The sequence below is a fragment of the Apteryx rowi genome, unplaced genomic scaffold (assembly GCF_003343035.1).
Source record: "Apteryx rowi isolate R43461 unplaced genomic scaffold, aptRow1 scaffold_908, whole genome shotgun sequence".
Classification (NCBI taxonomy): domain Eukaryota; kingdom Metazoa; phylum Chordata; class Aves; order Apterygiformes; family Apterygidae; genus Apteryx; species Apteryx rowi.
The window spans coordinates 79,617-91,614 of NW_020451214.1; the positions used below are offsets into that span (position 1 = coordinate 79,617).

The window sequence follows — 11,998 nt, forward strand, 5'->3', positions numbered from 1 at the left end:
GGGGCTCTTGGGGGGTTTGTCGGCGGGGGCGAAGCGGCCCCGGCCTTCGTCCCCAGCACGCTGCCCTCCGCGCGGGTTGTCGGCGTCTGCCCCGAGCGTGCCGGCCCCAGCTCCTCGGAGGGACCTGTAGCTCGGGGACCGACGCCACGCACTGAAGGTGATGCGGAGCGACAGAYGGCTGGATTGTGCCGGCGTTTATCGCTGCGTTGCGGGAATGCATAAAGGCCACGGAGATCAGGGGCCCCGGGCATTTGGCGTGACACTGAGCAAAAGATGGGGCCTGCCCTCAAGAGCTTAAGTCTGAATCTGAACCAGGAGCTCGCGGCAGGTTTGGGCAGCTGGCGAGGGGCTCCCGGCCATTTCCCTGCCTTTGCCGGGGCGGACACGGGGGTGCAGGAGGCCTTGTCTCCTCCGGATGCCTTCTGCCTGGCTGGTGTCTCCCTGCCCGCCCCGGCAAGCCCGCTCAGGCCCCAGCCATGGAGGAGTTAACTGCGGTGAGCATCATCGCTCTCCGAGAAGGTCCCTCGCCTCCTCAGCCCCACTCCCCGTGGAGCTCCGATGCCCTCTCCTCCTTCCTGGCTGGGAGGTGGGGACGCGGAGGAGCCTCACGTGGTGCTGTGACTTCTCCTCCCTTGCCTTCCCAGCCTTGCCACCGCAGAAGGGCCTGAGCCCCGTGCGGCTGCAAGCTGACCCCCCGCCCCTCCCCACGCCGAGAGCAGCCCCAGACATTCCCCTCACCCCAGCCCCAGCAACCTGACTCCTCGCACGCAGAGGACGCATGCCTGAAATGCCCACGTTTCTCTTCACATGCAAAGGCCTGTTTAGGTCCATGGGGCATTAAGGGTTGGTCCTGGGTCACCCTTGGAGATGCAGGTTTAACCCATAGCTGGGGACGGGCTGTGCACGGCTGGGACCAAGCAGGGCATGCGCTGGACCCTCTTTTCCAGGCACCCACCAAGAGTTGTGCAACCAGGAGCCCACTGAGCCTTGGTGGCCTCGCAAGCAAGGGCCACGCATCAGTGTGAGGAAGGAAACACACACACACACACACACACACACACACACACACACACCAGCCCCGGTCACCTGTGGATGGGCATGCTGAACATCAGGGCGCAGTCAGACTTTAACCAGCTGCTGCCCAGTGTCTCTTGGCTTTGCTTTCGAAGCCTCTCCGCGTGGCCACTCGCAGGGCAAGGGGACAGATGAGGTGGTCCTGCAGGCCCAGGGCACGCGGGACTGCTGGGGCTGGCCAGCGGGCAGCCCGTGTCCCCTGCCCTGCACCAGCCCGCCCTCCATGTTGCGCCCTTGCCGACACCAAGGTACGATCCTGCTGGCACCCGGCTCCTGCCGGCACCACTGGGCTCACCCAGGCCTCAGCACCCACTGCCCCTGCAGCCCCCGAGCCCCTCTGCCACCCCTGGGCTTGGCTCTCAGCTTGCATAACCAGTGAAGCTTATCCTAAATCCCACTAAGCCAGCCCGGGTGGTGCCGGGGAGGCAGCTGCTGGCAGGGAGCGCTGGGGAGCAAAGCCCAGGCCCTCCCCAAGTTTCCCACAGGGAAGATGTCAAGTTTCTGGCAGAGAGGGCAGATGTGTGCAGGCATCGTTGTGCCAGAAGAAGAGGGAGGCTTGATAGCCAAGCTCCTAGTCCCGTCCCTGAGAGCTCCTGGAGCTACAGCCCCCCGTTCCCATGCCTGCAGGGTGACAGTGCTCCCGCAGACCCCTGTCTCCTTCTTCGGATGTGCCTTGGGAGCCAGTGCAGAGTAGCTCCTCTTTGCACGCACATGCTCCTTGTCTCCCAGSCAAGCACAAGGGTCCTGGTCACATCTGTGTGGCACGTGTCTGGAGCACACATCTCCCAGCACTGGGCTGAACTCTAACTTTGGTCCGGGGTTCACTTTCTAACTGGCTGTTTCCTTTCCCTCCCTGCTTTTCCTGGCCCTGCTCTGTCCCCTGCTCCCTGCCTGGTCCCTCCCTGGCAGGTTTTACTGGGACCTCATCATGTTGCTCCTCATGGTGGGAAATTTGATCATCCTGCCTGTGGGCATCACCTTCTTCAAGGATGAGAACACCCCTCCCTGGATCGTTTTCAACGTGCTTTCAGACACTTTCTTCCTGGCTGACCTGGTGCTGAATTTCCGGACCGGCATCGTGGTGGAGGACAACACAGAAATCATCCTCGACCCTCACACCATCAAAATGAAGTACCTGAAGAGCTGGTTCCTGGTCGACTTCATCTCCTCCATCCCTGTTGACTACATCTTCCTCATCGTTGACCTGGAGACCCAGGTGGACTCAGATGTCTACAAGACGGCCCGGGCCTTGCGCATCGTCCGCTTCACCAAGATCCTCAGCCTGCTGCGCCTGCTGCGCCTCTCACGCCTCATCCGCTACATCCACCAGTGGGAGGAGGTGAGGCGCTCAGGAGAGGTCTGGGGACTTTTTAGGGATCTAAGACCCCTGCTCAGGGTTGAGAGGGAGCCAGGGATCCCTGGCTGTGTGATACAGTCGGCTGGAGGGGGGATCTCGGAGGGCCGTACTGGGCAAGGAGACTTTTTCAGCCCCTCTCCTCCCACGGCTGCCACGCAAGGTGCTCTCTGTAGCTCTGCTCCTGCCTCTTCCCCAGATCTTCCATATGACCTACGACCTGGCCAGTGCTGTGGTGAGGATCTTCAACCTCATCGGCATGATGCTGCTGCTGTGCCACTGGGACGGCTGCCTCCAGTTCCTGGTGCCCATGCTGCAAGATTTCCCCAAGGACTGCTGGGTCTCCATCAACCACATGGTGGTGAGTCCCAGGGGGCCCTGGAGCTGTTGTCCCCAGCAGGGACACCAGAAGGGACTTTTGGCCCTGTCTGCCTGTGGGTAGGACCAAGGGGCTTGGGCAGGGGCAACAATTGCCCTTGGGTGTTGTATGTGGCAGATACATTTTGGCCCCCTGGGGGCTCTGGGACACCTCGGCTCAGGGTGGGTGGCTGGGGGGGGGTCTGGTCCAGCAGCTCCTTCCACTGGCCTCTGCCAGCACTGCTGTTCCCTCCTCTCCAGAACGACTCCTGGGGAAAGCAGTACTCGCACGCCCTGTTCAAGGCCATGAGCCACATGCTGTGCATTGGCTACGGCCAGCAGGCGCCCAAGGGAATGACCGACGTCTGGCTCACGATGCTGAGCATGATCGTGGGGGCCACCTGCTATGCCATGTTCATCGGCCACGCCACTGCCCTCATCCAGTCACTGGACTCATCGCGGCGCCAGTATCAGGAGAAGGTCAGCAGGTGGTGCAGAGATCACCCGAGTAGCGGGAGAAGATGTCCTGGGGCATTAGGCCCAGCTCCGAGCAGGCTGTGCTGCCCCGCGGGCTCCTGCCCCGTCCTGCCGTGGGACTGGGGGGGGGCTGGGCTCCCGCTGGGTAAAGACGCCCCATTTGTGCTGTTGGGGCTTGTCCTGGGCAAGGTGGCGAGGCCCCGGCTGCTGCCCCGGGACCCTCGGTGCCAGCAGCATCTGCTCTTCCCTGTCCCAGAGCCCAGTGGCGCTGGCTCGTTCCAACCAGCCCTATGTGGCTCTGTCCCGTCCTGCAGTACAAGCAAGTGGAGCAGTACATGTCCTTCCACAAGCTGCCTGGGGACACGCGCCAGCGCATCCATGAGTACTATGAGCACCGCTACCAGGGCAAGATGTTTGACGAGGAGAACATCCTGGGGGAGCTCAGCGAGCCGCTCAAGGAGGTACGGGCAGGTGCCCCGGCACCTGGGACTGGGGGCCAGTGTTTACTGAGGTCAGGCTAGGCGATGTCTCTGCTCACCTGCCCCTTGCCCCGCAGGAGATCATCAACTTCAACTGCCGCAACCTGGTGGCCAACATGCCCCTGTTCGCCAATGCAGACCCCAACTTTGTGACGGCCATGCTGACCAAGCTGCGCTTTGAGGTCTTCCAGCCCGGGGACTTCATCATCCGTGAGGGCACCGTGGGCAAAAAGATGTACTTCATCCAGCACGGGGTGGTCAGCATCCTCACCAAGGGCAACAAGGAGACAAAGCTGTCCGATGGCTCCTACTTTGGGGGTGAGGCTGGGCTGGGGGCCTGGAGAGCAGAGGGGAGAGAGAGCTGCCAGGGGCAGTAGCGGTTGCAAGCCCAGGAATGTCTCTACAGCCCAGAGCAGGAGGAGAGGGCTGTGACTGGCGCAGGGCATGACTGTGGCTGCCCGGATCTCCTCTGGAGCTATGCTCTGTCCTGTGCCCAGCAGCCAAGGGAGGCTGCCCCTCCTGGGTGGGCTCTTGGGAGGGGTTGACGGCCCAGGAGCCCTGATGCCCAAATCTGTCTCCCCACAGAAATCTGCCTGCTGACGCGGGGCCGGCGGACAGCCAGCGTGCGGGCTGACACCTACTGCCGCCTCTACTCCCTGTCGGTGGACAATTTCAACGAGGTGCTGGAGGAATACCCCATGATGCGCAGGGCCTTCGAGACCGTGGCCATGGACCGGCTGGACCGCATAGGTGAGGAGCAGCCCCGGGCTGCCACCCCCTGGCTTTGCACTGCCATTGCCCGTTCTCACCCTCCTTCGCCTGCTGGGGACAAGCAGGACCAGGGCCACAGCCCCCAGGCTGGAGCCCTGCAGCCGCGTGGCGGTGGCTGGGGCAGCCCCTGCCGTTCGGGCAGGACAAGGATCCGGGACGCCCCTTTTCTGCCCCGGCTTCTCCCACTTCCCCTGAGCCCTGATCCCCCCAGGGCCTTGCTTCCCTTTGGTAAACCTCTGGGGGTTTTGCTGTCCCTTCCCCGCCATCGCCCTGCCCGCCACGGCACCCCCGAGAGCCAGCGCTCCCCGGGTCAGCAACACTGCGGCATCTCCCCCAGGGAAGAAGAACTCCATCCTGCTCCGCAAGCGAGCCGAGCACAGCGCTGGGCCCATGAACAATGAGATGATCCAGCAGATCGTGAAGCACGACCAGGACGTGGCCCACAACATCCAGGACCTGCAGCAGATGACGATGGGCCGGGAGCTGAGCGGCAAGCCGGTGATCTGGGAGCCGCTGGTGCACGCGCCCCTGCAGACAGCCGCTGCCACCACCAACGTGGCCATTGCCTTGACTCACCAACACAGCCTGCAGGCCCACATCTTCCTGCCACCTTCCTCCATCTCCAGCCCGCTCTCGCCCGAGGCCACGCTGCTGCCCAAGCAGGTGCGCCGGTCCCAGCCCAGCCTGGGGGGCTCCCGGCCCTCCTCCGTCAGCTCTGCCTCGGGGCCACAGTCCCACCTGCAGACGCCTGCGGCCGGTTCGCCTTCCTCCCCGATGCTCCAGTCCCAGGCGCCCCTGGAAAGCGGGACCCAGAGAGCGCAGCCCTTGCCGCGCGCGGCGCCGAAGGGGGAGCCGCCGGCGCTGGCCAAGCAGCCCCCAGCGGGCTCCCAGCCCCAGCTCTCCAAGTCCCGCGGCACTTCGGTTTCCACCTCGCTGCTGCAGCAGGCGGCAGGGGCTCCGTCGCCCGGCTCGGAGCCAGCGCTGCCCGTGGGGAGAACGCTCCACTACAGCCTGTCCCGGGCCACCGGCTCCCACATCTCTCTTCTGATGCAGCCACAGCAGCTGGTGAAGCACAGGAGCATCCAGGGCCTGCCGGTGGGGCGGCTCACCCAGGACGTCCGGCTCCTCTCGGCCTCCCAGCCCTCCTTGCCCAATAAGGTTTCCCAGCAAGCGGACGGGAGCTCCTTGCAGCAGGGCAGGAAGTCGGCGGGGAACCTGGCCCGCCGCTCCTCTCCCTCGGTAGCAGGACTCCTCGCCAAGCCGTGCCCAGGGGCCGCCAGCCAGCCAGCACGCCCGCAGCAGATGCCTTCAGGATCCTCGGCTCAAGCAAGCCGCTCTGCGGCGGGAGCGGCCGCCCTGCCGTCGCCGGTGGCTGCGGCCCGGCAGCCGGCGGCTCCCTCCCGCAAGGGCTCTGTGGCCTTCAGCCCGGAGCTGGAGACGGGGAAGCCCAAGCTCCCGTCCAACATGTGAGCGGCCCCCGCGGGCGGGCAGGCAGGAGGGAGCCAGGAGAGGCCGGCGCACCCTGGGAAGGCCCCAGCCCCGGCCGCATCCGAGGGGAGAGGAGGTGAGCGGCCGGGCGCGGGGATGGCGGCGCCGGGGGCACAGCCAGGATGGAGCCGGAGGGCCCTGAGCCAGGGACCTGCCGCTGCTCCCTGCATCCCGCCACTCCTGCCGCTCCCGGGGCCCTGTGGCCGAGGCCGGAGCACAGCGCCGGGGCCGGCCCGGCGTGACGAGTGCCAAGCGGCGGTGCCTGCCGTGACGCCCCGGCGCCCGGCACGCAGCCCCGTGGAAATCCACTGCCAGCCCCCGGCGCTCCCAGCACGCGGGACGGGGCCGCGTCCCCCCCAGCCGCCCCGGCTCCCCAAGGGGCTCTCTGCTCCCCTGCCTGGATCACCGGTCACCGGTGCTGCAGCGAGCCGGGGCGCTGCAAGAAGACCCCGAACCCCCCGGAGCCAGTAGTTCGCCATGTGTGTGTGAGTCGTGGCTCTGCCAAGCAGCTGAGCTCTGCTTATGGTGTTGCTTTGGGCCCAAACATGTCCCCAAGTCTGGTTAAAGTAGTGTCCCCCGACCCGCCGCGCTGTGCAAGCTTCTCCACTCCTGGCACCGGGCAGCGGGGCTCGGCGGCGAGGGGCCCCTTCATGCCGTCCTCCTTGACGTGAGTTGTTCAGTTCTCCCTGCTGGTGTTTTGGGACGTTGGGGCCAGCCTGCGCCGCGGGACACGGGGGCCTGGCCCAGCCCACAGGGCATGTCGGTACGGCGGGAACCCCGCGAGTGCAGCTGCCGGAGGGAACAGCCAGCACTGCCTTTTTCTCGTGGACTTGGACGTCCCCGTCCCTGTCCCCGTCCGGCCCCTGCCTTCCCTCCCGCCCCATCCCCATGGTCTGTGTCCCAGCAGCTCCTCCAGAAGGGGCTCGCAGCCGGAGCGCGCGGACGCTTCTGCGGTTGGCGCGGGACCGCAATGGCGAGCACCGCCAGCCCCGGGGTCCCGGCTCCACGCACGGCTCCAAGGCCAGTCACCAAAGACCATGATCCTTCACTCTTGCACTCACTGCAGTCGATGTACAGAGCTTGTAGTTTTCATATTGCAGAAGATTTAAAAGCGTTTTTTTATTTTTTGGTCGTTGTACATAATGGATTTAAATAATAAAGAGCAATTCCGAGCTGGTCTGGGGGCGCCTGCTTCTGCACCCTGCCACCAGGACAGAGCGGGGACGCGGCCCCGCTGCTCGGCCACCCCGTCCCATTAAAAGCACTGGCCAATTCCTGCCTTCCCGCAGCCCCGGGAGCGCTGGGGAGGCACCGGGGGAGCCCAGGGCTGCATCTCCGTCCCCAGCTTTGCCATCCGCAACAGGTCCCCTCCCATTCTCCCCCCACACCTTTGGCTCCGGGGAGATTAATGTTTAATCTTCGGTCTTTTTCCCCTTCCATTTCCCTCCAGTTTATTAACCTGGGGGGAGGGAGGGAGGCTTTGATACGGCCTGATTGCAGAACAGACTTTAGGCATTAAATAGATTAAATGAAGGTCATGCCGTGCTGGGTGCTCAAGCCGCCGCAGCCAGGGGGTTTGCAGAGCTCCAGCCCCGCTGCAGGGCCTGGACTCTGCGCTCCTGCCTCCGCGGCTCGGCACGGCCTCCGCAGCTCAGCATGGCCTCCGGGGCTCCGCTCCTGCTCCGGGGCTCCACACAGCCTCCGGGGCTCTGCTTCGCTTCTGCTCCATGGCTTGGCACCGCACTCGGCCAGCTCTCCCCGCCGCGGGAGCCCGCACCCGTGGGATGCTCGGGGTCACCCCACTGCYGGCAGCAATTAGGCTCCATGACACATGATGCGATCAGAGCTCATTAGCAGTTTCTCTCTAATTTGATTATTTCAGATTACTCCACAGCCAGCCTGATTAGAGCGGGCGCCTCCCGGCCCCAGTGTCCTGCTGTGCCAGCGGCTCCTGGGCCTGCCGCTGCGCCGGGTGCTCGGAGGCTGCAGAGCGGAGAAGAGCATTTTCTTGGGAAAGTAATTGCAGCTTGTATGTCTTGTGCCCAGCCAGAGACACCATTTGCCTCCGCTCTGCAGGCTGAGTCACTTGGGTTGAGCAGCAGGAACGCCGTACCCGGAGCAGCGGGAATGCCATGCCTGGAGCAGTGGGAATGCCATGCCTGGAGCAGCAGCAGAACCATGCCCAGAGCAGTGGGAATGCAGTGCCTGGAGCAGCTGGAGCAGCAGCAGAAAGGCCGTGCCTGGAGCAGTGGGAATGCCATGCTGGAGCAGCTGGAGCAGCAGTGGGCAGGCTGTGCCGGAGCTGGCCATCAAGCCGGCAGGTTCGCCTGTCCCCAGCACAGGAAAGCCACCCTGCCCAGAGCGTCCCGCAGGACAGCCCCATCCCGCAGCCCCCACTGGCAGGGGATTAGGAGGCAGCGAGGCAGAGACTGATTAAACTGGGGTTAGCGGCGATTAAGGGATTACAGTGGATCAGCCGGAGATTGCCAATCAGCGGCGCGGGACGGCGTGGAGGAGAGGGGCAGGTTTGGGAGCATGGCAGCACTCAGCTTCCAGGCCTGGCCGTGTCCGGCGCAGGGCAGGCGAAGGCAGGGGGTGCAAAGCTCGGCACCGCAGCAGTTCAAGCACACGATGTTTATCACTGCTGTAACAACCACCGAGACCGGGCTCGCAGCCCGCCCACGAGCTGCCCCGCGGCCCCCAGACCCTCCAGGCAGGGGAGGCTCCCCCTGCCCCCGCTCCTGCCCCTGCGCTTCGCCCTCGGCAGGGCAGGGCAGGGMCAGACTCTCCCCGGCTCTGCTTGCTGCAGGCTGCCGACAGGCCGGGACGTGTCTGCAGCTCTGCTCTGCTCCCTCTGCTACGCCAGGGGACACTGATGGCACCTCCAGCCTCTGCGGACCGATCCCTAACCCTGGGCCTGGAGGAAGGGGACCCTGCACCTCGCACCTGCACCGCTCCCCCCACGCGCGCCCCGCACCTGCACTGCGCCCCTGCAGCCCGCACGCCCACCCTTCCCGGGCGGCGCCCGGCCCACGCGCGCTCCCGCCGGGCACCCGCCCCATTCCGCTCTCTCCGCCTATCGGAAGGCCGGTTCCCACCCCCCTCGCCCTCTTACTGGCCCGGCCCCCTTGGGCCCATCCTCATACGATAGAGAGGGCCAATGAGCGCGGGTGCCCGAGGCGGTCGGCGGCCGGGTCCGCCCCCTCCCGCGCGAGGCACGCCGGGGCTCGTAGTCTAGCAGCGGCGCCGCGCGCGCTGGGCTCGCGGCTGCGAACTACGCGCCCGGGCCTGAGTCGCGACGCGGGTGAGGGGCCGGCGAGCGGCTGCGGGTCGGGGGCACCGGGGCCGGGGGCGAGCGGCTGGCTGGCTGGCTGGCTGGCTGTGGGCCGGCGCCGGCGCCGGCGTCTAGCAGCTCTCTCCCTCGCAGGCGTGACGATGAGCGGGGCCGGGGCGGCGGCGGGCGACCGGGCGGCCTTCGTGGGCTTCTTCCCGCAGATCGTGCGCGACCTGACGGCGGAGCTGGGGCACCCGGAGGTGGGCGACGCCGTGGCGCGCCTCAAGGAGGTGAGTGGGGGGCCGGGCCGGGGGCCGGGCCGGGCCGGGCCGGGGCCTAGCGGCGCCTCTCCCCGCAGGTGCTGGAGTACAACGCGCCGGGCGGGAAGAACAACCGCGGGCTGACGGTGCTGGCGGCCTTCCGCGAGCTGGCGGGCCCCGAGCGGCGCGACGCCGAGAGCCTCCGGTGCGCCATGGCCGTCGGCTGGTGCGTGGAGCTGGTAAGAGCCGGGGGCTGGCAGAGCTGCGGGAGGGGGCAGCCCTGTCGCCTTCCTGACCGAGCCTCCCGCAGCTCCAGGCCTTTTTCCTGGTGGCTGATGACATCATGGACTCATCCCTCACCCGCCGGGGACAGCTCTGCTGGTACAAGAAGGTGAGGGGGCTGGGGCAGCGTGGGGGGTGTTGCAGTGCTGGCTTGCTGTGACACCTGTTTCTGCTCTTGTGTTGCAGGAGGGGGTTGGTTTGGATGCTGTCAACGATGCCTTCCTCCTGGAGTCATCTGTCTACAGGCTGCTGAAGAAATACTGTGGGGAACGCCCCTACTACCTGCACTTGCTGGAGCTTTTCTTGCAGGTGGGGCAGGCCCTTGTATCCCCCCTCCCACAGACTTGTCTTTGCCTGCCTGGATCTAGTCCACTCCTGGTTATTTGATCGTGTTTGAATCTCTAGTCTGCCCTTAAGTTCTTGGGTGTCCTGCCAAAAATGCTCCCCTCCTTCAGACTTGGAGAAGAACCTGAGATGAGGCTGGAGTTTAGGATTTCTAGTATGCTCTTAGGAATTTCCTGGGGACAGAAGTGTGAGGATAAATCCATAAATCTTTCCTCCCCAGACCAGCTACCAGACTGAGCTTGGGCAGGCCCTGGACCTCATCACTGCTCCTGTCTCCCAGGTGGATTTGAATCGCTTCAGTGAGCAGAGGTAAGGGTGCTGAAGGGGCACGGGATAAGCCCAGTTTTGGCTAATGTGGCTTTGGCTGCAGCCCCTTCCAGAAGAGGCTGTAGAGAGGGGATAATTTGTCTGCTGGAATTCTGCTGTCATCTACCCGACTTTGGGGAAACAAGTCTTGCTCTCCCCGTCACAACTGGGAGCTGGTTTGGAGAGGGAGGCTTCTTGCTTTCTGATGGCCCTTATCTGCATAGCATCAGTGGGAGGGGGAAGCCTGGGCTTTGTTACTGAGTGTGGTCCCCCTATCACAGGTATAAGGCAATCGTTAAGTACAAGACTGCATTCTACTCCTTCTACCTCCCAGTGGCTGCTGCCATGTACATGGTGAGTTTTATGAATGTAGGCAGCCTTGGAGAAGAGAGGGACAGCCTAATTTATCAGTATGAGGCTGTCTAGGTGGGTAGGTGGTTTGGGAGACTGGAGAAGGAGGGATGTAAAACATACAGGAAGGCTTAATCCCTTCTTTGGTTTAGACTGGTATTGACAGTGAGGAAGAACATGCCAATGCCAAAGCAGTCTTGCTGGAGATGGGTGAATTCTTCCAGGTCCAGGTAGGAGGTACCTCCCTGTCCCTCACTTGGCGCTGCAACAAGTGTCTCACACTAAAGTTGTTCCATCCACACATAGGACGATTACTTGGACTGCTTTGGGGATCCAGAGTTGACAGGGAAGGTTGGCACTGATATCCAGGACAACAAGTGCAGCTGGCTGGTGGTGGAGTGTCTGCGTCGGGTCACACCAGAGCAGAGGCAGATCCTGGAGGTAACACCACCAGGCTTACCAAAAATGGGCTCCCTTCCTCAGTGTGGTGTAGAGGGGGTATAGTAGTGTTCTACTGTACGTTTGAAAAACCTTGCGCTACCTGAAGTAGATGAACTGTGAGGGTGCCTGGGGTGGGAGAAGGATCAATTGATTTGGGTAGCATAAAGCAGCAGGGAGAAGAGGTGATTTCTGCTGCATTTAGCTGAACCAGCAGCTACTGCAGTAGCCATAAGCTGGACTTCAACTTTATTTTTTGTTCTGGTCTCTTCTCAGGAGAACTACGGTTGTAAGGAACCAGAGAAGGTGGCTAAGGTGAAGGAGCTCTATGAGACTTTGGGCATGAGGGCTGTTTTTCAGGAATATGAAGAGAACAGCTATCAGCATCTACAAGAACTGATCAAGAAGCATGCGAACCGCCTCCCTAAGGAGATCTTTCTGGGCCTAGCTCAGAAGATTTACAAGCGCCAGAAGTGAGGGGGCTAGTGGGCTGTCATTCTAAGGAACTTTCTTGTCCTTCATGAAGAAGGCCTTTTTAGTAAACTTGCACTGCTGTCCATGTCTCTCCCCTCCATGGGAGGGCTCCCAGGGGCTGCGGTGAACCGTTCAGTCTCCTGCGTTGGGGTGCAGGGCCGGGGCCAGGCCCGTGGTGTGTGTCACAGGCACGGTGGTGGCAGGGTGTGTATCAATAAAGATAACTTATTGGGAGCGCTGCCTGCTGTGTGCGGGGAGAGGTGGAGCT

General features: G+C 63.6%; 2 protein-coding genes across 6 annotated transcripts; both read left to right on the forward strand.

The window, feature by feature from the left end:
• The first annotated feature begins 1,986 nt into the window (after window positions 1–1,986).
• On the forward strand, window positions 1,987–8,961 carry HCN3 (hyperpolarization activated cyclic nucleotide gated potassium channel 3). The gene is made up of 7 exons (XM_026091495.1): window positions 1,987–2,413; window positions 2,628–2,789; window positions 3,047–3,265; window positions 3,577–3,723; window positions 3,819–4,059; window positions 4,327–4,491; window positions 4,850–8,961. Exons 1-7 carry the CDS (start codon window positions 2,003–2,005, stop codon window positions 5,980–5,982), a joined length of 2,478 nt encoding a protein of 825 aa, XP_025947280.1. The 5' UTR covers window positions 1,987–2,002; the 3' UTR covers window positions 5,983–8,961.
• A 328-nt stretch (window positions 8,962–9,289) lies between these two features.
• On the forward strand, window positions 9,290–11,964 carry FDPS (farnesyl diphosphate synthase). Of its 5 annotated transcripts, XM_026091499.1 has the most exons (10): window positions 9,290–9,304; window positions 9,428–9,564; window positions 9,633–9,773; window positions 9,845–9,925; window positions 10,003–10,125; window positions 10,382–10,470; window positions 10,749–10,821; window positions 10,971–11,048; window positions 11,125–11,259; window positions 11,533–11,964. In XM_026091499.1, the coding sequence occupies exons 2-10, from the start codon at window positions 9,436–9,438 to the stop codon at window positions 11,731–11,733; spliced, it is 1,050 nt and encodes a 349-aa protein (XP_025947284.1). In that variant the 5' UTR covers window positions 9,290–9,304; window positions 9,428–9,435; the 3' UTR covers window positions 11,734–11,964. The 5 variants fall into 5 exon arrangements, with proteins under 5 accessions (XP_025947284.1, XP_025947283.1, XP_025947286.1 ...); XM_026091498.1 differs by lacking the exon at window positions 9,290–9,304 and having other exon boundaries at window positions 9,366–9,564; XM_026091501.1 differs by lacking the exon at window positions 9,290–9,304 and having other exon boundaries at window positions 9,369–9,564; window positions 11,043–11,048.
• The last annotated feature ends 34 nt before the right edge of the window (window positions 11,965–11,998 follow it).